We start from the raw sequence: 24,141 nt of genomic DNA, 5'->3' as shown, positions 1-24,141 counted from the left end.
TAAAAGCTTTTAATTAATTTTAATAATATCTAAGCTATTTTAAAATATTTAAATTAATTATTTATAAGTTTAATTTAGAAATTAGTTTTTAAGATCTTTTATAGAAAACTTACTTAATTTTTTAATATAGTATTTCTTCTTAGATTAGATTATATATATTAATAGTTATTTAAATTTAAACTATTTATAAACTTATTATAATAACCTAAGTTAAGGATAAAGTTAAATTAGATATATATTATATCTTATTTCTTTTCTTTATAAAAATTAAATAGAATAGACTAGCTTTTAGTAAAGTTATATAAAGCTAATAAATATTAATAAAAAAAGAAAGTAATTTAGAAGAATCTATTTAAGATCTTAATAAATATATTATTTTTTTTTCTTTTTTTTTATAAAAAAATTTTTATATTAATTATTATTATTTTTTTTAAACTTATAGAAGCTTTTAAAATATCTATTTTTTAAAAGTATTTTATTTAAAATAAAATTAAAGTAAAAAAAGTTAAATTAAATTAAAAAGAAAAAAGCTAAATTTAAATATTAAGATTTAGATTTAAATATTATTAATTAAATTAAATATAAAACTATATTAATTATAATAGATTTATATATATCTATTTAAATATAACTAGCTTAAGGTTATAGTTTAAATAATATAGTAACTTAAAAGTATATATAGAAAGAAGATTAAGCTAGTTTTAAAATATCTTTTTTAAATTATTTAAATTTAAAATATCTTAATTTAAATAATTAATATTAAGTCCTTTTTTTTAAATACTTATTTAATTTAAGTAATTTTATTAACTAGGTTTTCTAACTTATCTAAGATTAATATATTTAGATTTACTTTATATTAATATAGTCTATTTTATAAAAATTAATATATAGTAAAGAAAAGATAATCTTCTTTATAAATAAGAAGCTTTATATCTTTAAAATATTTTAATATTAATTTATAAACTTCTATTATTAGTCTAAGTAAATATATATTAAGATTATATAAATCTAATTTTACTATCTTTTATAAAGCTTAAAGTTAATTAATATTTAATATAATATTATAATTAGATATATAAGACTAGTTAAAAAAGTAATAAAGTATCTATAATTATTTTAAAATAATATATAGTTAGTTTTTCTATATTTAGATATAGTAATAGTTTTAAATTTAAATAAATCTAATAAATTCTTCTTAAATAATAGAAATATAGAGGTAATATAAAGTAATTTAGTTAATCTTACTTAATAAGTTAAAGAAGTTTTCTAATATAAGCTATATAAAGTATTTCTATTTTATAAATATCTAAAATAATATTTTATAAAGAAGTTTACTTACTTACTAAAAATAAGATTAAGTTTAAGAAAGCTAGTTTTACTAGCTTTTAATTTTAATATTATAAATATTTTTATTTTAAAGCTAGTAATCTTAAAACTTAATTAAAATAAAATTATTTATTTTTAAATCTACTTTTATTTAATCTTAAAATAAAAAGAAATAGATAATAGTAATAAAATTTAGTTTAATATTATAATATAAATAAATTAATATAGGAATAATTTAGTATTATATAATTATTTTAATATATTATTTAAATATACTTTATTATATATAAACTAAGATCTTAATATAAAACTAAATAATATATTAAAAATAAATATTAATATAAATATAGATTTTTATTTTATATAGTATTAGTTTATTATATATATTAAAAGATTAGATAAAGTTTAATTTAGTATAAGTATAATTTAATTATTTATAGTATAATTTATTTAATCTTATTTAAATTATTTTAAAATAGATATTATAATAGATAGAATAAAGTAAGTTTTAATTAATAATATATTATTTTTACTAAAATTATATATAAAGATAGTTTTTTTTAAAACTTTTAATTAAACTACTTTTTTCTATTTAATTAGAAAATATTAATCTTATATATTTTTAAATAATCTTATCTTATTCTAGTATAAGCTAGTAGTAAAGGCTTATCTCTTTATAAATATTAGTAAGCTAGGATTTTAAGATTATATATCCTTTATATAAAAGTATTTAGAATAGTATTAGTTCTTATAGTCTTTAATAAAATAATTTTTAGATAAGTAAATAGAAAAAGTCTAAGATCTTTATAAAATTATACTCTTATATAAAGTTCTATAATTATAGTTACTAATATAAAGTTATTTTTATATAAAAGATATTATATTTAATTAAAAGTTATTAAAGTATTTCTTTTTAAAGTTTCCTTTTAAAGATCTATTTTTTAATATTTAAATATAAGTATTTAAAATTAATTATTAAGTAAACTATATTAATTATAATTATTTAAAATTAAGAAGTAGAAAAAAAGAAAAAAAAAATAAAAATAAATAGATTTTATTAAATTTTAATATTTAAAATATTAAAATAAATTTTAATTTACTTTATATAAACTAGTATATTTCTATTTATACTCCCTTAATATAAATTTCTTATATATAAACTAGTATATTTTTATTTATATTTTTTTTAATTAAACTTTTTAATTTTAAAAAAAAATTTTCTTATATTAAAATAAGTTTAATTAAACTTATTTTATATTAATTAAATTAATATTAATATTATCTTTTTTATTTTAGCTTTAAGTTTTAATAGAAGTAATTAAAGTAGACTTAGCTATCTTTATCTAAGAGTTAATTTTATTAATAACTTATATAAATATAATTATTAGAGTTTATAACTAAATAGCTAAGATTATTAAACTTAGATCTATAAAAATATTTTTAATTAAAGTTAAGATTATTTAGCTAACTTTAATAAATATCTTTAATAGCTTTTTTTAATATTTATTAGAAGTTAAATTAATAATACCTAATTTATTAAAGTCTAATATAAATAATAATAGAAGAAATTAAATATACTACTTTACTTATATCTTTACTTAAGTTTAAGTAAGTAGCTAGTTATCTAGTAGATATAGTATATATAAGCTTAGCTAAATTTAGCTTAAACTATATAATATAAGAACTTTCTTTAAGCTTTTAAGTATTTATTATATAGCTCTACTATAACTTAGCTAAATATATAGATAATTACTATATCTATATATAATAGTTAACTATAACTACTATAGCTAATAAGTAATTTTATATAAGTTTAAATATTATTATTAAAATAATTAAGCTTCTCTTAAATAATTAGAAATTACTTAAGTTCCTACTAAATAGATTAATAATAATTTATTTAGTTTAAAGTTAAATAAAAGTATATAGACCTTTTTTTAAAAAGTAAAAGTTAAAGTACTTCTACTTTAAGTTAATTTTATTTAAGTTAAAGCTTAAGCTATATATTCTAGAGTACTATTATTAAGCTCTTTAGAGCTCTTTTAAATAAATGGGAGTAGCTTTCTATTAAAAATAAAAGGAGTAACTAGGTCTTTAGCTAGTTTATAAGCTTTAGAGTAAAAGGGTATTATTATATTTAAAGCTAAGTAAAATTATTTAAAACTATTAAATAATATTAGAAACTATTATTAGAGTTTAGGAGAACTTAGCTAAGATTAAGTAATTAGGTAATCTATAAGTAAGATAAGGAATAATAAAGGAGGGAAAAAAAAAGAAAAAGAAAAAGAAAAAGATTTTTAAAAATATAAAAAAAAAATACCTATTAGTAAATAGCTTTTTCTATTACTATTTTCTTTTATTATTTTACTAGTTATACTTACCTATTATTATTTTTAAAATATTATAAACTTTATATCTTTTTTAAAAAGTTTTATTTTTTTAGATAAGAAATTATATTTTCTAAGCTTAAGGTGTAAAGTTTAGTTATAAAAATATTATTTTACTAAAGTACTTCTAATATTCTTATTATTTAAGGAAACTATATGGGTTGGGGTAGTTCTAGTAAGAATTGGAGGGGTTGAGGTTGAAAAATTTTAAAAGTTATAAATTTGCTACAGGCTTCCGTAGTCACCAATGATTCCCCAGTCTAGGCCTTTCTAGACACTTCCTATCAGACCCCTGCGCAGCGCTATCCTGCTTTTGGAAGCTAGTTCTAGAGCATGGACCTCACCCCGGATTGATAACGATGGCGCGTAGCATCCTCCAAGACGCTAGTCCGGCCAAACCGGCTCTCTGGGCTGGATTTACCCCGCGCTCTAATCCCTTCTCGCCATACTAGACTCGCCTAGCAAAATCGAGTTGGGATCAAGATAATGCACGACGAAGTAGTAGATAAGCTCGGCTTCGATAGGCCTGACGTGTCCCAGCAAAGTATGAAAATGGAGGCGTCCCCCCTGACTTTGACTTTCCCCGCACACCATCTGCAAGGCTTGTTGCGAGGACTTCTATTAAAGCTTCTGTCAGTGCTGTTGCATTCTCTCCATTATGAACGGTGCTTCTAGGGCAAAGCTGCGAACGAAAACTGGTTGCCTGACCTGTAAGTTTGGCCGATTCAAGTTCTCCAACCTTATCTCGTTTCTAACCTCGGGGCACTGATTAGGTCGGCAACGCCGCAAGAAGTGCGACGAAACGTTCCCCATTTGCGGCAACTGCAGCTTCTCGAGACGCGACTGCAAATGGCCATCGGGCGCCGACCTCGTTGACCGTCGTTACTCCTCTCACTCTCATTCGCGACATCGGGAGGTGGTAGTTAAACCTCGACGGAAGCCGGAACGAACCGACGAGCGACATACCGACCTTGATTGCATACGGACCACATATCCCGTCGTCGATATAGATGTCGAATATCTTGATGCCTGCTGGCAGTTAGAAAACACTAATACGGAGTTCATTTTCCCGCTAAGTCTGACATCTGGGGAAGCAAGCGTCGCGCACAAAGCCATTTCATCCAACCTCGAACTTCGCATATCTCATCACTTCGCCAACAAATACTTCTCTCTCCTAATTCTACCCAGTTGCCATCCGGAGTTCCACGATGGATGGCTCGCCGAGATCCAGAAGCTGATGACGACTCACAAGAGTCTCTACTACTCTGTGCTGGCCAATGCGGCGTCCCATATGTATCTGGTTGATGGCGCCTGGCGCCTGCAGAATCTCGCTCTCACCTATTACGCCGATGCCGTGAGCGAGCTTTCGAAACTACTTGACCGTGTTCCGCAGCTCGAAAACCACAATGGATTGCTCATGTCGGTCATGATGTTGTACTTGCATGGGGTGGGTTTCTGCATATTGCATTCCTATTGGCTCTGTTCGTATCACTCCGTTAACTTGCCATCAACAGTTCATAAACTGGGACACCGGCCTCGACATCCCGCAACACGTTACCGCCGCAACGCGTATTCTGACCCTCCGCCTCCTCAACCATCCCAGCCCAATCGGCAAGTTATTCGACAGATTGGCTATCGAAAGCGTCATGTTCCAGATGTTCACCTACACAACAGGTCTGTGGACGGATATCAAAGCCGCCGTTGACCCCGAATTCGATTCGTCGTTTTGGGACCGCGCCGGTAAATTACTCGACGAAGCGCTATTCTTCCCCGATGCCCCCAAAAGCTTCAATAGCCCCGTGCTGGGCTTTCCGGTTTCGCTGTTCCGGACAGCCTTGTCGCTCAGGCATTGTTTCCGAAGCCGCCGTTCACCCGGTATTGCCGAGCTCGAACGACTGCAGAGTGAAGTGGGGGACTGGGAAGCACGGGTCCTCTGCGACAGGGAACTCCGATCCTGTTCTCCTTCTTCAGGCGAGTGGGATAAGTTGGACTCTCGAGAATACTGCTTCCGGGATGCGAGCTATCTCTTCGCCATGGTGACTTCTCTGCTTCTGGAGCAGGTGGGAAATAGCGACTCAATCCCCGACCTCCTACCACAAGTGGTGCCATACGACAGCTGGCAACTAAGACTGTCCGTCCAGATCCTCGAGCGACACGCGGGCGACGAGGAATGGACCCGATGCTACGGGTGCAACTGGCTGGTTTACACCTTGGGGCTGTTCATGGACTCTTCCGAAGACCGCCATATAATAAGGGAAGAGTTTTCCCGGAGATGGGATCTTACGAAATTTGTGCAGATTGCCCGATACAGCAGTGACTTGGAAGACATCTGGGCGGCGCGGGACGGGAATGTGGCTAGGATATTAGGACGAGCAACTAAACCACAGACCCAGGCCCAGCTGGCAGCCATACGGTTTGTACATTGATGCTGTTTCTTCTTCCTCCTAGTTTTGTGTAGATAGTGTATGAACAACTGTATTTTCTGTCACAGAACCCCGGCTTGGTCGCCTTCTCACCCTTTGACTCACTTAGTCAGACCCGGCTCGGCTTTATCTCAAACGGCACCGAGATCTCGTTAAATATTCCGGTTTCTTTCTCTTCAAGACAAGGCGGAGTGACTCTCAAATCCCACTCAGCGGATCATAAACGTGGTCTCCTTGATGAAGCCTTGATTATATAGGTCCCACAGTTCATTTCTCATGATCCCTGCCATAGATGCTGCGCCGAGCATGGTATACGACATGCCTCGAGGTCGCAGTACGGTAGGCAAGTCTTCCCCCCCAAAGAAGTACGACAACATCGCCATTTAGCACAGGAGAGACGCTTAAGCCAGCAAATCCTTGCTTCGTGAGGAAGAAATACCTTCCGGGAAGAAACGCGTGAAGAATGCCCCCAAAAATTGCTTTCGGCTGGGCCATCTCCTCCGGTGAAGGAAGTCCATCGGGATTAGAAAGTAGTCCGGCCTCCCAGGCGAAGTACTCGTATTGGTACCTCAGGTTCCCGTCATCCTCGTGCTGTCCTCCAGAGAGCATCTCAACGATGTCCACATCCCTCTCTAAGGCATGAAATGGATGCAGTGGTGGCAGAGGTCTTTTCGTTGCTTGCCGCACCATCTTTTCTAAGCCTTGGATTTGTAATAGCAGTTGGTTCGGGCTTTTGAGCTCTACGCATGTGCTCAGAGTGTCAAAAAACAATCCTTGGATGGATAAAAGACGGCCCCTATCCTTGAAAGAAGCACTCCTAGAACGTCCAGGCATTATGCCGGGACTTGTCCGAGAATCAGGGTTCCTAGGACTAGCGGTCCGTTGATCGGCAAAATTAGGCACCCAGCTCGGCCGGGATCTTCGGGAAAGACTGTAAAAGGAAAAGGTCGAGAAGAAAGGTGACGACTCGTTTTTCAGTATATGCTTGGTGGCCGCCAGGTACACCCTTTCCGTAGGGATGCCATAATCTGGTTGCAGGCTGCTACATATCTCATCCTCAAGCAAGCCGAGGCAGCCGTATATCTTGTCGCGAGGATCTGATGCCTCGAAGTCCTTAGTGTCCCTTAGCATATCGCACAAGCTTTTACTTCGTTTGGAGGACGAAGACTGCACCTCTGCTCGTACGTGGTGCAGCAGCCATCGGTAGAAAATACCCTTGGTGCGTTCGGTTGAGTCGTCGTTCAACAGATCAAGTCCGCTGTTCACGCATCCCGTCATGAAGTCACTCCAGGGGAGGCATTTCCGGCCACATAAATGATAGGATCTGACCTTGCTAGCGCAAGTTCTTGGACGATCCAAATTCGGCTCCACCATGGACGGCAAATCACTGAATCCAGAATAGGTGGTGTCTCCGCATGCTGGGTTCTCGTGGGCCAGGCAGACCATTCTTTGAGCAAGTCCATGGCAGTGTCACTCCCATCCGAAGCTTCACCAAGCCAGACAAGGACGCTGTAGGCGGTAGAATACACCTCATGCATGAGGCACACTTGGTGATTCCGCTCTAGTATATCAAGTTGGTTGATGCAGACAGCGTCAACCCAAAGTACTCGAGGAGATTGAGGTTGTCGTAGATACTGCAACGCAACTCCCAAGTTACGGCTAACTTTGGAGCCGACGCCATTGATTGTGATCGGCGCCATTGGCGTTGGGTCTCCCCAACAATAGGAGAGTGCCTCGAATCGTGGGCAATTGTTCAGGAGGTGAACATCAAGTTGACAGTCAATCGGGTCCGTACCAGTACTGGGAAACAAAGTAAGAAGTCGGAATTGTTGAGTCAACTTGTCTAAGGGTAAATACGTGCTGCCGTTTGGATTTTCCCGTAGAGCGTGTTGCCCTCTTCCTGTCACTGAAGCATTGATTGCATCGTTGCTTTCGAGAACCGACTCCTGACGTGTGTCCTTTTGCGGGCTGTGACAGCGGTGGGTTGATGTCGCAGAGTACTTCTTATGTTGGCCCTTCTGCTTGTTCTTTTGCGCGCGCTTCGTCCGATATCTGATGGGAGGCATTTCGATCTCGAGGACTTCCCGATCTGCGAGTCGCCTCGTTGAAATGTTGGAGTTTTCTCAAGTCGATGGCGAACTTCTGAATCCGTTTTCGTTGACACTTTCAGGTCTTTCAAGGAATCAACTTAATTCATCTTGTGAGAGCTGAGAAAATTCTACGCACGACTGTGCTGTACATTTACAGGACCAAGCTGCGGCGGGTGGCGCAGCAGACTCGAGAAGAACCGATTTGAGCACATACAAATGCGTTGACGTTTATACACTTTTGTAGATGGCAATTGTAGTTGAGGCGACCTAACACAGTGACGGCCTCGCTGACCTGGCGTACCCTTGCTCACCCTTGCTCTGACGAAAGCGAGAGCTGCCCAGGTCCGAAGAAGGAAATGGCGCAGTTCTGGATCACGGGAATTGGGGAGTATTTTCGCTCTGGCAGAACCCCAATCTGATGATCACCTCAGCGTCGATATCCCGAGAGACCATTCAGTTTTCTTGTTCAGGATAGATCATGCCTCGGATCAGTTTCAGCTAATTTAGCTTCAGTATCTTTCCAGATGCTGCCAATTCGATGGGAAATACAAAGGTTCCCGCTTCAACAACCGTTTACACGCTGTGGGGGTAACATGGCCGGAGTGAACTTGTCTTGTCGAGATCATCCCAGAGTCGCGTACCTCAGTTGATGAACAAAGTAACGAGAGGCAATCTTTCCAACAGGGTGGAAGCAACGAATGCAACGAAACGGCGAATATCACTTCCAGGGACTGAGGATAGGGAGCAATGAAAGTCGGACATAATGATTATAAAATAATAATCGTGATGAAGGAAAACACAAGAGCCATTGTCATTTGTGAGGCAGGAAAGAAGAGAAAGGCACCCCTAACATTTGTTTGGGGGGGGAACCGCTAATTACATCCATTTCATCCTATTCTCTAGCGAATTTGTTCTTCCGGCGAGCTACTTTACCAAGAATTCGCTGCTGGTGCTAACGCCCCTGTTCTCCCCGTTTCAGTAACACCGGAGACGAATGGCATCATCGAGTCGCCTTCCCTTCGTTAGGTAGATATCCTTCAACCCGACCAGTCACCTCTTGAGAATCGCCTTCCACCCTAGATCCCTCACGAAGCCACCGCCGGTGTCTTTTCTCACCAGTCGCAGGGGACTTCTGACTCAGGCGTCCAAAGGTTGACTTGTTTGATATACATATCGCAGCCACCTAAGCCAACGGGCTTCATGCGATAGCAGGTCTTCTCGTTGTTGTCCTTCTGGACACGATGGGCCCGGTTCTTGACAGGATCAACGCAGATTGTCTTTTTGATCTTGCACGCAGTATAGTCGTAGCACCCGCTGCCATTCCGGCCGACCCTTTTCTTATAACACTTTCCACAGTCTTTGACGCGGATTTCGTAGCGTTGTCCTGATTCGTAGGTGTTCATCAGGTCGAAGGTCTGATTGTAGTCGGGGCATTTACCCTGCTTACAGGGCCCGGCCGTCTCCGTGTCACGATCTAAGTAACGCGCTGCGAGGGTTGCATTGAAGCTGGTGTGGAAGCCAACGTCGGGGGTATCAGAGGAGAGTGGAGAGGCATAGACGGCGGTGGCTACGGCTAGGAGAAGAGTAGCCTTGATAGAAACCATTGTGACTGCTTAGGAAGGGGACGAGCAGATGGGATTTTTTGACCAGTATTCGAGGTTCTAAGGGTAAAGGCGGGAAGCCTTGAGGGCTTTAAGGTCTTATGTTGTGTCCTGGACGTGTGATAATAGCCAAGGGTGAAGGGAGAGCTCAAGGTTTTAAATATAACTGCTGCAAGTGGACGTACTCTCATCTTTTACCTATTATCAAAGAATGACGGACGAAACGGGATGTCAGAAAATGCGGAATGCATAGGCGACTGCCTGGTACCTGGAAGGTGCCTGCTCCAGTAGGCCACAGCTGGAACGGAAGCATCCCAGAGACGGATGTCAGAACAAACGAAGGCGCGGACCAGAAGAAAACCAAGCAGGCCGCTGCTGGAAACGGTGCGGGCTAGCGACAAAGAAGAATTCCAACAGGGAAAGGATCGAATGCGGAGGGGACGTGTATTCCCGAGGCTGGGTCGCTGCCTGGACCAGTGCGGCGAGGTGCTGCTATCCTCCATTGTCTGGTCTGGATTGGACTCAAATGGTCGCGTTCCTTAGGGAAGTTGGTCTCGAGGCCCGAGCTACCATACGAGAGAGAAATGTGCACGGGTAGTGAGGGGGCATTGAAGAATGGGCTCTTTCAGCATATCGAGGTCATTGCTTTCTCATTGCCATCCTCCCTGTCAGCTATATTGAGAAGTTGCATACGAAGGAATGCTGGGGACCCATGAATGGGTTTTTGAATGCAACCCTCCTAGGGTTCATTGGCGCTCGGTCTCGATAACCGACGCCAAGGCGCCCTGCAAAGAATCCGTTTGCATTACTTCGGACTGCTCAGATATAGAGTAGGCGTTTAGTTAAGTCGCCTAGGGCTTCTCGGTCAGTAGTAAGAGCTTGAGCTTTGGTTCGGAGCCTTGAGGAATACTGTCCTTGATTCGATTAGTCAATTAACGTTTGCCTTTCGCTTCATATCTATCAACATATACTGGTCGGGGGCGGCCGAGCCATCAAGGAGAGTCAGCGGTTGTCCTCCCTGAGGCGTGTCCAATCTACAGCGTCTCATAATAATATCGCGTCCCAACATCATACTCCAGCAACACCTCCTTCAGCATCGCCCCGACACGCACCTCCACTTGTCTCCAAATATAAACCTCCAGTGACCCATGCATAAGTCCCGGCGCCACCTGAGCACACGTGTACTTTTTCTCCTCGCCTTCTCCGCTTCCCTCCACCGATGAAAGTACCAGAGCCAAGGGTCGGATGCTGTCCGTAACAATATACGGCGGCTTCCATTCCACCACCATACCCGGCCGAATACGTTCCTTGAACTCCACGTTAGCCATCTCCGGGCGTGAATCCCGACTCGATATTCCCGCGCTGTCTACGTAATCCTTCTCGGCCTTCTCGGTCGCGTCGTCTTTGGATTCGCTGGATGCGGGGCTGCGCGAGTCGACGTGCAGGCGCCAGAATTTGGCTTGGAATGCTTGGGCCTGGTCGACGGTTACGCCGGGAGTTTTGAGGCATCGGGAGACGAATTCTGGGACGGGGATTCGTAGGAGTTGGTGGCCCGTTTCGAACGGAGCGAGGAGAGGACCTGATATTGCGGGCGAGCCAGACTGGTAAATGTCAGACAAAGAAGCCTGCCACGCTCGTTGAAACGGATACACTTACGTTCTTCTCAATCCATTCTTGGAGTTTATCGTTGGGCCATGTGACGGGCCTCGAAGGATTATACGCAGCCGCATCTTTCTTCGGCACGGGGACGCGCAGCATCTCGGCGAATCTCAACGTATTTTTACTGGCCGCTACATCCGTGAAGCTCGGGTTCACACATGCCACGACCACGGTCCGACAGCTTCTCATCCCCGCAGGGTCAAAAACATGCTTCAGCACCTTGGTCAAGGTGCTCTGCCGGAAGGGGATGTGCGTCTTGGCTTTGACCGACACTTTGCCTCCCGTCTCCACTAGGTCCAGCATCGCTCGTCCGCGGATACAATCCTTCAACACGGAGAGTGACGCATTAATCTCTCGAGCTTCTTTCATCCTCTCAGCTGAGTGCGCAACTACATCCCTGGCGGCCTCTGAACCGGCCAGGTCGATGAGGTAGAGGAGGCCGTCCTCGAATTGCGGGATTGCTGGATTTTCGAGGCGGATGCGACAGATGGCGTGCGAGCGCGAGGAGGCGTCGTTCTTGAGGGTTGAGGCGGTGCTGCGGAAGGAGGCCGCGTGGTCGATGTAGGAGAGGAGAGCTGGTAGGTCTTTGACGGAGTGTTCGGTAGCTCCGGCGAAGTGTGTTGAGCCGAAGGAATCTTCGAGGATGGAAACTGGTTTGCGGGAGTTGAGGAGGTCTGCATCGTTATTAGAAAGAGGCTATACAATCAAGGAGGGGAGTGGGTGTACCAAAGGCAGAGTTTCCTGCAAGTTCGAGGATGGAGATGGAAATGTTTCTGGAGCCGTCTAAAGAGCCGTCCATTAGGCTCGATGCAGCAAGGCGTTGCAGCCCGCTGACGGTAAAGGTCTTTCCAGAGCCCGTCTGACCGTAAGCGAACATGGTGCTCACACCGCCTCCCCACGCCCAGGGAATGAGAGACTGCACAAGATCTTCGAAAATACTTTCCGTAGAGTCTTCCGCGTTGAATACTTTGTCAAGGCGGAAGCTAGAGGACTACGTGCAGACGAACTAGATCAATATTTGCGGTACCGAAACATTGGGCCTGCAACGCTTACGTTTAATGCTGGTGTGCCTCGGACAGTCTTTCTCAACTCGTGCAGGTCAACATTGAGATCATCGTCCTTTCGAGGAAGGACTCCTGGAACTAGGCCTGCAGCAATCTCATCTTCAAGCATGGGCCGTAAACGGCTGGCGATGATGATGTCCGTGTTTCGGCCGCCATCTTTTTTGTCTTGGGGTTTAGCGGCGGGTTTGAATTGCCCAACCAGCTTCTCATAGGCGCGGGCGTTGTCGAGCAAGAATTGGTCCATAGCTGTGGATACCTCTCAAGGGATATTTTGTTCGGTTGAATACGAAAGGATACAGAAGAAAGATATCAATGGAATTATTCGTCTGAGCGTTTGTTCAACGCGGGCTCTTGTCCTTATGTGGACCTTTTGCGATGGTGAGAATCTTGCTGCCTGGAGAAATGGTTCAGTGGATTGGGCGTTAAACAATCTATTCTCATTGCCCTGACAACCTATTGCATGGGGCCGACTAAACCACTTTCCCAATTTGTCAATTAATAAAGGTACGGAAACAAATCCTTCGGTATCAAAACCGGTTGGACATATCAAAAGAACCATTCGGGAACGTTGGTTCCGTGTCCGAAGTCCCTATTATTCCCACGGGCCAACCTTGGTGCTGAGAGTCTGAGCCTCGGCTGAGTGTGAACTTGAAGAAATACCCTCGACATGCATATCACGGCGGAGGAGCACTGGAGAGGTCAATATTAGTAGAAAGGCGAAAAAAAAAAAAAAAAAAAAAAAAAAAAAAAAAAACGCCTCAAGTTTCTCTTTTTTTTTTTTTTTTTTTTTTTTTTTTTTTTTTTCTTTTTTTCGGTCTTTTCGAATGGCAAGACAGCGCCATCTCAGAGGTAAATGAGAATCTCAAGCTTCCCTGGGTGCCGGAACACTCTTCTTCTATACATATAAGGTATGAGGTATGATAGAGAGGGGATATACTAGCCACCCATATGACCCGGCATCATCTCGTCTACAACTCCTTTGCTTGGTTTGTTGCCCAGCTTTAGTGGTGCCATGAAACACACCGAGGTGCTTTTCGCCGATTCTCAACCAGAAGATATATAGCACCTTCAGTCCTTCAGCAAACCGCGCCGGACTCTTGAAGGCCCTGAGATTTAGTCATCGTAGACTTTATAGGACTGGGCAATTTTTGTCCACCGATATGCACACATCACTCAACCTGGAAGAGGTCGGGTCCAAGACGTCCAATGATGTATCTCATCCAGCTCAAGGTGCCGCCTAGAAACCCCCGCATTTTGGAGATGCAGCCAGGCCTTGCATGTTTCCCCAGTCGCTTAGAAAATAAGCTTGGTTTGATCCCCCTAGAGACTTCCACTTCAAAGGTTGAAAGAAAAGACATAAACACTAAGGTATGATATTGGGGCTCTAAATCCAGTTAGTGGGACTAGGGTATATGAATGATTTTCACAACCTATGTTTATTCTACGCCATATCCTTCCTTCAATTGCATCCTTCATTTTTGAGGCTGTGGCACCTCTCATATTTAATTAATACCAGCGGGGCTGCCCAACAATCTCCTTTTCTCTTCTTCATATTCTTCCATCATACTATCACTCCCATCCACCGACCAATCCATCAACCCAGTCACTCCCAGGCCAACCCTCAACACCCAAATATCCAGGTTAAACTCGACGAGTATCACTGGCGACCATGACGAGAAATGCCGAGACGATGGAGCTAGATGCGCCGCCAGTGTCGCCCATTCTCCGTCTCCCGGTTGAGATGTTTGCCGCCATCCTTTCCATGCTCGACGACCTGCCTTCGCTGCTTTCAGCCATCCTGACCACACGCGCTTTCAACAACGCGTTTCTGGAGGGAAAACACACAATACTGTCGCATGTATTGATCAAACATGTCGGGGTCGACGTCATTTTTGACGCTCTCGCCGCGATAGAGGCGGAGGCGACCGCCACCACCCGAGCCTCCCCATTCACGTCTGAAAGTATCCAAGCTTTCTACGTAGAACACTTCCGAATCGGAAGACCTGTGCCCCCATTTAACGATCTTGGAAAAGCCATAGCTGTTGCCAAACTCAGCGCTACCGTTAAGGCCTTTACTACACGGTTCGCCCAGTGGGTAGCCGCCACCTCACCAGAAGGGATGTCTACATTGACAGTGACCGAGAGTGCCCGGGTCGAACGTGCATTCTACCTCTTTGAGACCTTCTGCAACCTCTTCCGCAACCGTCACCGCCGCTCGGCTGAACCGGTCAGCAGGTTCCACTTCTTTTCCACGTTTTGTCCTTGGGAGCTCGAGCAGCTCGGGTGCATTCACGATTTCCTCTTCCACCAAGTCCAGCCTGGTAAGTGTATTCCCCCAACTCCACCCGAGAAATATTGCTGTGAGTGTTTGTTAATTTAATCCCAGCTTATGATGACGTGGTCTACCATGACGTCGCGTGGGGCGCCATCGAGGTCGAACCAGCAATGAGCTTGGCGTCGCCCGAGATTCAGGCCGTCTTGTCCACTGGCCTATCCTCAGTTTACCGTCTCGCCACAGCAGAGACGTACGAGGCCCGTCATGAGCTCCTGTACAGATGGGGCGGTCCGCCGCGGAAGGACGACTTCTTCTATGAAGGCCTTGCGCGCCGCTTCCCAACTCGCTTCCCAAGTTTGCCGCCGTATCTCGACCTGGACCTCGGACCTCGACTCGCCTGGGAATGGGCCTACGCCAGCAGTCGACGGAACATGAAGATTTACCACCGCAGTCGGGAGGTTTTGCGGAAGTGGGGTTACGTGTTCCGCGACAAGGCGCGCCTCGACGATATAGCACTGTTCGACAAACCGTTCGTCCCGCCGCGCCTACCTCCCGAGAGACACGAGCCGAGCGACGAATTTACTGACACATGGTGGGCCAGGGAAGAGATCTCTCGGGCCGGAGGGAGCGGATACTGGACTCCCACGTACCAAAGCCGAGTTGTATACCCGGCGGCGAGTAAAAGGAGCCACCCGACGGTAGGGAGGCGGTTTGCGACGCCGTCGTTCGCCAATGCGAAAAGAGAATCTTCGGTGGAGAGCGCGAGGATCGAGGCTGCCATGCGAAACAAGTGGAGAAAGACAGAAGATTCTTGATGGCTTCTGCCAAGGGCTCCGGCAAGATCAGTAGTCATCGGGACATGGTGGCGGTGAGAGCTGGGACATGGAAAAATAAGGCGCAGGCATTTGGAAAGATGTATAATAGGTTGTTTAGCTTTTCCTGTTTGCCTTTATAGCTATGCAGCTTGCTATGAATTTAATCGCCTCCTTTACCTCCATATCAAAATTACGTAGTTCGACCCGATCTCAGGTAGATAGAAGACCAGCAGGATATCACCAGAGAGATAGGCGGCATTTCGAAGGTCTGCAGAGGAATCAACGAGGCCCTTTCCCAAGGTATCCACTAAGGTTGAAAGAACCAAATATCCCGTCACCAAGTCATAAGGGATATCTTCCTTTGTGGATTTCCTTCCCGATCGTGTTAGATATGATCACTGTACCATCCATGGAATACTACGAACTTCATAGAGTCTGCTTCGATAATTTAAAGCAAAGATCCATGTCTGCCCATTTCCGAGATTGAGAGTATGTGCAAAACGCGAGGTAGCTCGAACCTGGAGTTTTAAGATTAGCTTGGTGCTCCGGCCGAGTTGAGGTACTTGAAGATTTGTTCCAGCAGTTAGGAATTCTAATTTAGAAAACCCTCAAGCCGTATAGAGAAGCTCCTGATTTATCGACCGGTAAGCTTCGCGAGTTGGTATTTATTAGTCGAGAGCCGGAGGGGAAATGGGAGATCTCTGGACCCGTTTGTTAACTATCCTATCCTCTTCAATAAATGAGCGCTCGGCTTATAGCGCCCGCCAGAGTTGCAGTCCATCGCTTACGAGATACTTCGTTTATGCAGTCGCAGTGCACAGACCATTATCAGCGTCCATCATTTGCTGGGATTCCGATCCCCAGCCTTTTTTTGAGCTCCCCCACCAACGGCTTGCCTGCCTGCCATGATATGAAACTTCCGCCCGAAACGACGCGGCAACCGAATACCACAAAGCCATATCGAGATGGCCCCACGAAATCGGATGGCTCTGCATATGGAAGATTACCGTGGTTAGGAGTATTGAGTCTTTTACCCCTTCTCTAATCGAGCCAGACGCGGGTCAGAAGCCGGGTCTGGTATCTTGTGCCAAGAGTGGCCTTCCTTCCCGTTTTCGTGGACCATGGTGCGCATGTTGAAATTGGGTTATCCCTGTGGCATCGAGGCCAAAAAGGAACGGTCGTCAAAGAGATCTGGGGACAGAGCGGAGATACACCCAGAGTTGGATCCCCAGGCACCCAGCCCTCCCACCACCACTCGGCCGCCCACGATAATTTCGCTGTCTGACCGTAACGACGCCTCGGCTGCCGCGAGCCTGTCCGCGAACACTCTGCCTAATCCGCCTTTGAATCATATCACACAGTCATATCAAGCGCCTAATCGTCGAGGGACCCTTTCTTCTCTAGTCACCTCGATCGCCCACAGAAGAGGCAAAAGAGGACGGTCACGAAATGTAAGGGACGACCCGTTAGGTCTCGTTGTGCTACATTCTCCCCCGGACCGCGCCGTCGATATTCTATTCATCCATGGCCTTGGAGGGTCAAGTCTGCGGACATGGTGCAGGGATAGGGACCTGGACTACCTGTGGCCCCGGCTGTGGCTTCCGCCGGAAATTCCGACGGCCAGGATCCTGTCATTCGGATATAACGCCAATTTCAGATCCAAAAAGGAGAAGTCGTCGTTAACTATCAGTGACTTCGCCACCGACCTACTCTTCCGGATGAAGCACGAAGAAGCGGGGGATGTCCGACTAGGCCAGGTCCCTATCATCGTGGTTGCTCACTCGATGGGCGGCTTAGTGTTTAAGAAGGCCTTCATACATGGGCACATAGACCCTGCATATAGCAGTATTGTATCCTCCATCAAAGCAGTTCTCTTTCTTGCGACACCACACAGGGGAACGGACTTAGCTGAAGTACTTCACGCCGTACTAGCGAGCGGATACTCGACGAAGGAGTACGTCCGCGAACTTGTCCGAAGAAGCCCCAGGATAGATGAGCTTAATGACATTTTTAGGCACCATGCGTCTAAGCTGCACCTGTTCTCGTTTTACGAAACATTAGCAACTCCAATTGGTCCAATGTCAACAATGATCGTCGACAAGGCATCTTCGGTCATGGGTTACCCGAGCGAGATATCACAACCTCTCGTTGCCAATCACCATAACGTCTGCAAATTCACGGGTGCGGATGACCCCAATTACACATCAGTTGTAGGGACCCTCCGCAGCGTTGCCAACACGTTATCGCAGTCTGCGACCGGTTGCTTGACTCGGGGAGTGGAAGAAGATGAGGATTTGCGCCAGATTCAGGCATTTCTCGGCGTGTCAGGTCCGCCGTATGACAGCTATTTAGCAGCCCATGCATTAAGGAGAACAGGAACATGCACCAGCTTCCTGTCGTGTCCGGAAATGGAAACCTGGCTCTCTGGTGAATCAGCGCATATTCTTTGGGCCCACGCACCCCCCGGCAGCGGAAAATCGATTCTTTGCTCCTTCGTTATTGATTCATTGCTTCAACAAGGTCGCCATTGCGCCTATTTCTTTTTCAAGCATGACAGCCGTCAGGCGCGGTCCGTGGCGCACATGATTCGATCCTTGGCGTATCAGATGGCGCTTATTAGTCCTGAGTTTCGTCGCGCCTTGACCCGCGTTGTCCAGTCCGGGATGCAGATCGACAGGGCGGATGCGACGACTGTGTGGGAGGCGCTCTTCTCGCCAGCAGCCACTGCCCGGACGGAGAAAGATCAGCCCGTATTTTGGGTCATCGACGCTCTCGATGAGTCCGAATCCTCCAAACAAGTTATAGACTTCGCTTCTAGGGCCGTTAGCTTCGGAAGTCCAGTTCGCATATTGATGTTTAGTCGACATCTCGCTTCCATCACCCAAAGCTTCCATCTTGCTAGAAAGCGAATTCCAGTTGTTGATGTCCCAATCCCTGACAATACCCGTGATATTCGTCTGACAGTTGCTGGGGACATAGACTATTTGCTGGCCAGCGATGCAGTCAAGGCCGAGATAGTGGAGGAGATAACATCCCGGGCGCAGAGCAACTTCCTGTGGGCTAGTCTCGTACTGAAGCGCGTCGCACAATGCCACCGCCAGGAGCAGGTCAGGCAAGTTCTTGACTCCACCCCGAATGGAATGGATAAGCTGTACGACCGTATGTTCGATGTCCTCTCCTCTCTCGAAGCAACGGAAGACCAATCCCTGGCCGAGATCCTTCTCCTCTGGGCGATGTACGCAGAAGCGCCACTCTCTCTTGATGAACTCTCCGAAGCCTATCCCACGCAAATGAGCTCGATTTTGGACCCCCATCATACAATCTGCGAACTATCCGGACAGTTCGTTGTTATCAATGCTAACAATGAAGTGGTGCTGGTCCATCATTCTGCTCGCGAATATTTGAGAAAAGCCAAATACCAATTGTTCTCCCTGGAACCGAAGATCGCAAACGAAATATTATTCTGCAGGTGTATTGAAGCCCTTTCCGATCGACGGCTCAGACGAGAATTGACCAAGGGAGAAATTCCCAAATTTCTCCGATATGCCGCAACCTCTTGGGCATTTCACCTCCAATCCTGCCGTGCAGACTCGGATAGGACCTTTAATATGCTTATCAAATTCTTCAACAGTCCATTCCCGCTGTCCTGGCTCCAATATCTGGCGATGAGCGGTCGGCTTTTAGAATCCATCCGGACATCTGGGATACTAACGCAGTTTACGAGAGAAAGAAGGGAGGCCAACCGTGAGAATTCTTCCCTGACCCTGATCGAAACTTGGGCGGCGGATTTGGTGAAGATCACAGCAAAATTTGGCCGGCACCTCCACGATGACCCTCTGTTCATCTATAAATGCGTCCCACCACTCAGTCCCCAGTCTTCAATTATTCACCAGAAATTCTCAGCGAACCCTGCTGTTACTCTGTCGGTCTGCGGTAGGTCCAACTCGGGGTGGGACGACTGTCTCGCCAGGGTTTCAGCCAACCCAAGCCGAGCTTTACGACTTGCAGCTTCCTCACAGTATCTTGCCGTGATCTCGGACAGGCCCAAAGGGACTATCACTCTATGGGACACCAACCTCTTCGTAGAATCCAAGAGCTTTAGCGCCGGGGAGCACGTATGGGCCCTGTCGTTTAACAAGTCTGGCTCAGTCCTGGCGTGTTACGGCATTTCCCAGACGTTTGTTTGGGAGGTGGATGATGGATCTTTGCAAATGACGGTGACGAATCCTTCCCAGGAGCGTGCTATCGCATTCAATTTCGACGCTAATGATACTATAACGATGGTGTCCGACTTGCGAGGGGTTTATCAACTGCCCACTGAAGTGAGCCACTGCGAGCAGGCCTCGTGGTCACGGAAGAGCTCGGACTTGTTGGAAGAGCCCGGCCTCCCAGAAGGCACTTTTCTTAGTACGCCATCCTGCGTAGCCTTTAACAGCGACTGTTCGCAGATGGCGGTTGCGTACCGTGCGTTCCCGCTGTCCATATGGAATGTGGACCCCCCAGAGATGGTGGCCCGACTTAAGAGGACGGCGAACCAAGGGGAAGGCCCGGTTAATTCGTACACTGGAGACAACCATGTCGTTTGGCATCCTTCGAATAACTTGATCATCGGTATCTACGGCCAAATTTTTAAGTGGAGTCCGGTCGATGGTACCTACGAGGAGGTTAAAGGGGAAACTGGAGTAGTCCCGCATGGACTGCAATGCAGCCCAAATGGACTTGTCTTCATCACAAGCGACGTGGAAGGGTCGATAAAGATCTACGATGTCTCTTCAATGACGCTGATATACAAACTTAGCTCCACGGATTCCATCAGCCGAATATGTTTCAGCCCAGACAGCCTTCGATTCTACGACCTCCGCGGTTGTTATTGTAATATCTGGGAGCCAAGCTGCCTCGTCAAACTTGCAGATGCCGCTGCCGAACAGAGAAGCGACGCAGATTCCGTAGTGGAAAGCTTTTGGCTGGATACGGATGATGTGCATCACACACTGCATAGCCCATCAATATGCTTTGTCGTATCTGAGAGCCAAGCAGATAGCAAGCCGGCAGTTTGTGCAGTTGCTGCAGGCACGAAGTCTACCGAGCCGATCGCGTACGCGAACGAGACTGGCGCTATCGAAATGTACGATCCGGTCCGCGATCGGAGCTACGTGATTGCCCAGACAATTTTCGGAATGAATGTGGAACATATGGTCTGGAATGGGAAGCATGATCGGCTTGCCTATTCGTTCGGGAGCGGTGCCATTGTCGTGAAATCCCTGGTCACAAACCTCTCCAGCGGTCAAGCCACACCATTCCAGGATTTCTACGTGGACAAAGGAGCCAGTTCAAAGCGTGGTCGCACAAGACAACTCATTTTCAATTCTACTGGGAATCGCCTTTTGGTGCTTGGGACAGAAATGTGCCAAGTTCTCGCTATTCCACGCGGAGAAGTGATTGCTGAGACCGACTTACTCCGCAATCACTTGGCCGCCTGGACGCAACACCCCACTGATTCGACACTTCTTGTGTGCACCTTCGCGGATAAAGTCGCTGTGTATTCATGGATGTTGGAGCCACAGATTATCAGGTTTTTCAGGATTGCAGATGATAAGGAAGAGCATCCGGAGATTGATAGACTGCTACCAAGTTATTGCTCCAAATTCCTGCTCCTACGCACAGCTACAACTCTTCTCGGCCGCACGAGCTACAACTTTCTTGTTCTGCCGACGGGCTCGCTGCGCCTGGGTGATAGTACGTCCGAATCCGCCGACATTATTACGCCGTTCTCCCTCCCAGATCCTACTCGAGAAGTGGCTCAATACCCCGTCGGCATTCTGGCGGACGGCCGGTTTGTCTTTCTAGACAAGAGCTTGCGTGTCTGTACGAGTAGCCTTCAGGGCGACGACAAAACCGTCTCACGTCACTTCTTCCTGCCTCACGACTGGGTCACGAGCTCAGATATCCGGCTTTGCTGGATACTACGAGATGGGGCGCTCCTCTGCCCAAGCAAGGGCGAGATTGCGATCATGAAGAGCGATCCTTTGACCAACCAGTGACATGAAATGATGATCAACCACGGAATGTTGTAATATGGAGCTCTCTATGATCAATATTTACTATATAATTCTCAACTTGTCAAGTCGTCTTTCCCACTGCTCTAAGAGCTAGCAATGGCTATCAATAATGCAACTATTCAGTGATCAACGCCCTCCTTTCCATGGACAGCTTGACTCCTAAGTAACAAATAATTTGGTATAGTCTAACTGACATACCTAAACCAGAAAAGAGGACAAGCCTATCCACGTACGAAACCGATACCTGTTGCTACCTGTTCCCTGGACCTCACGTTTGCTTCGTATCCCCCTTCTCCCTGCCAAAGCATAACCATACTCGCCCTTCAGAATGCGCGATACAGTCCCCTGGCGGCCAAAAAATGCAAGCAAGTTCTCAGCCGTATCTTGCCCCTATATCACTGCCGTTTTAGCCTCGGTCGAGTTGTAAGCGCCCTTGGCTTTTATCCGTTCGGGCCCAACCATGAATGATATCCCCTTCCCCAGCCTGGTGGCGCCCGACGAGGTTAGACACTATCACCAGCCCAGCCTGCAATAGAGCTGTGATACTCGTACGGCCCTGATCCGCACCGAGAGAGCGGCGCCTCCTCAAGTCCAAGTAGCCGGTATCGGTGAGCTTAGATCCGGGATGAAGAAGACAACGGCCTTACCATAGGTGGCCGTTCTTCGTGGCTGCATAGCCAATGATGCTTCCCGCCTCCTGCTCCTTGTCAGTCGGAGTGAAGGAGAGATGCCTGAGAAAGGGTCGTGATATTCTTCCCCCCGCTTCCGGGACTTCCGGCCTTGGCGTAAGACTGGCCATCTCTCGGGCGGGGACGGGGGAGTATTACAGAAATCCTGCTCTTAACCGGACCCAGAGAAAGCAACACGGGATAGCGGGGGCGGGAGATTTAAATGCCAAGACAGGATCCTACCAATATACCCCGCAGCAGCCTAACCGATTGATAAGGATCGGGATGCCTAACTGGGTGATTCTGCCTTATCAGGGAGAGGAGAGGGTGGCAGTCAGCTGGCCGGCAGGCATTGAACGAAGTCGAGGTCTCTGCAGCCGAGTGGTGGGTGGCTTCCGCGAGGTTGCGGATTGGATCAGCTGTGGCCGGCTCCTATGCTGAAATCTCCCAAGATTGTCGATCAAAGCATACTCTCGCTTGCGACAGATTTTTGGCTCCTCGTTGACAGGGGTGGGATAGAAGGACCGTCTGCCGAGATAGGTGTGAGCATCTTTGAAATCACACGATTCCAAAATGGGACCATGGAACTGTAAATTGAAGGATCGCGGGCACCGAGGTAGGACAGTAGGTTACGGTTGTTGAATCAGTAATCATGGGCCGAGTAAGCACGAGGCCTAGAACGCGCGTTTGGTTGCTCATGGGAATACGACGCCGATGCGTGCCACGGTGCAAAACGCCAAGAAGGCTCGTACCTTTCAACACAATTAAAGGAATTAAGCAAGGCTCCCGAAAGAGCGTGAGAGAGGAGGAAGCGCTGGTGTACACTACAATCTCTTATCTAGTCTTATAGATACACCCTTGTTCGAATAGCCTGGCGACGTTTTTACGATTAGACCTCAGAATCTACTCAAATGAAAACTATGAGCTGGGAGATTCCCCCTTGGTCATGATTGTCATTGGGCCGATCCTAAGATGGTACTAGAGTTAGCGGACACCTGTAGGATCGCGCAGCTTCAATAGTGATATGCTTTGCCTCCTAACTCATGGAGGGCTCGGTCATGCTATTCCTCTCCTTCATCTATGCAAGAGAGTGGCGCGGTTCGCCAGCCACGCTCGACGCACGTAAGCGGGAATTCCCCAGGAGAGGTAACGGGATAATAGTGCCTAGCACAAGTTATGGCCCTATTTTGTCTTACCCCATTCCGACAACAGCGATCAAGTTCCGAGCCTAGAGAAGAGGGAAAGAGTATACATAGAACTTGGCATCTCCAGGTTCAAAGATCTTGATTCATGGTGATCCCATCAAGCTCGCTCGCTCGTGTCTTATCCCATATCATGACTGCTATGGCTCTTCGCCATCTAACGGGTCCATGTGGACTATCCATTAAACCTCCTTCCCATGTCTTTACAAGGCGATTAACGATACTACCTGTGCCGACATTCTATGGCCCCAAATGTGTTAGCAGGGTCTCGTATGCTGTGTGACCAGTTCAAGTACACCGCTTAAGGAACACGATCTATTTCTTACTACCTAGGTCCTTGCTCAGCTCCCTGCTCTGATAGGCCGGAGTCAGGAGCGAGATAATTCGATTGACTACTTTAGAGGACCAAGAGCAAAACCCTCAGTATAGGGGTACCATTCGATGCCGCTATTACGAGTCATGGCATTAGGACCTCAACCTAAATGCCGCACGTAGCACTGCCGTGTGGAACAGCATGGCTGCCGGTCGTTTTGTTGTTCAGGGCGTCTGTGCCCGTCAGCATCGAGATGCAA

General features: G+C 45.4%; 3 protein-coding genes and 2 pseudogenes across 3 annotated transcripts; 3 read left to right on the top strand and 2 right to left on the bottom strand.

Annotated features, from left to right (window-relative positions):
- Positions 1–4,371: 4,371 nt before the first annotated feature.
- SAPIO_CDS4281 (uncharacterized protein) lies at positions 4,372–6,139 on the top strand (the record flags this gene model as incomplete). The annotated part of the gene is made up of 4 exons (XM_016786866.1): positions 4,372–4,423; positions 4,487–4,751; positions 4,902–5,160; positions 5,228–6,139. The coding sequence occupies 4 exons, from the start codon at positions 4,372–4,374 to the stop codon at positions 6,137–6,139; spliced, it is 1,488 nt and encodes a 495-aa protein (XP_016643468.1).
- A 3,199-nt stretch (positions 6,140–9,338) lies between these two features.
- On the bottom strand, positions 9,339–9,830 carry SAPIO_CDS4280 (annotated as a pseudogene; the record flags this gene model as incomplete).
- A 1,031-nt stretch (positions 9,831–10,861) lies between these two features.
- Positions 10,862–12,794, bottom strand: SAPIO_CDS4279 (uncharacterized protein; the record flags this gene model as incomplete). Its single annotated transcript, XM_016786865.1, has 4 exons — positions 10,862–11,428; positions 11,484–12,160; positions 12,213–12,477; positions 12,540–12,794. 4 exons carry the CDS (start codon positions 12,792–12,794, stop codon positions 10,862–10,864), a joined length of 1,764 nt encoding a protein of 587 aa, XP_016643467.1.
- A 1,425-nt stretch (positions 12,795–14,219) lies between these two features.
- SAPIO_CDS4278 (uncharacterized protein) lies at positions 14,220–15,640 on the top strand (the record flags this gene model as incomplete). Its single annotated transcript, XM_016786864.1, has 2 exons — positions 14,220–14,871; positions 14,937–15,640. 2 exons carry the CDS (start codon positions 14,220–14,222, stop codon positions 15,638–15,640), a joined length of 1,356 nt encoding a protein of 451 aa, XP_016643466.1.
- A 2,087-nt stretch (positions 15,641–17,727) lies between these two features.
- Positions 17,728–21,681, top strand: SAPIO_CDS4277 (annotated as a pseudogene; the record flags this gene model as incomplete).
- Between the last annotated feature and the right edge of the window lie 2,460 nt (positions 21,682–24,141).

The sequence above is a fragment of the Scedosporium apiospermum genome (genome assembly GCF_000732125.1).
Source record: "Scedosporium apiospermum strain IHEM 14462 chromosome Unknown SEQ_SAPIO_0091, whole genome shotgun sequence".
Classification (NCBI taxonomy): Eukaryota; Fungi; Ascomycota; class Sordariomycetes; order Microascales; family Microascaceae; genus Scedosporium; species Scedosporium apiospermum.
The sequence above is the reverse complement of the archived record's forward strand: the minus strand, read 5'-3'. Positions and strand labels throughout refer to the sequence as shown.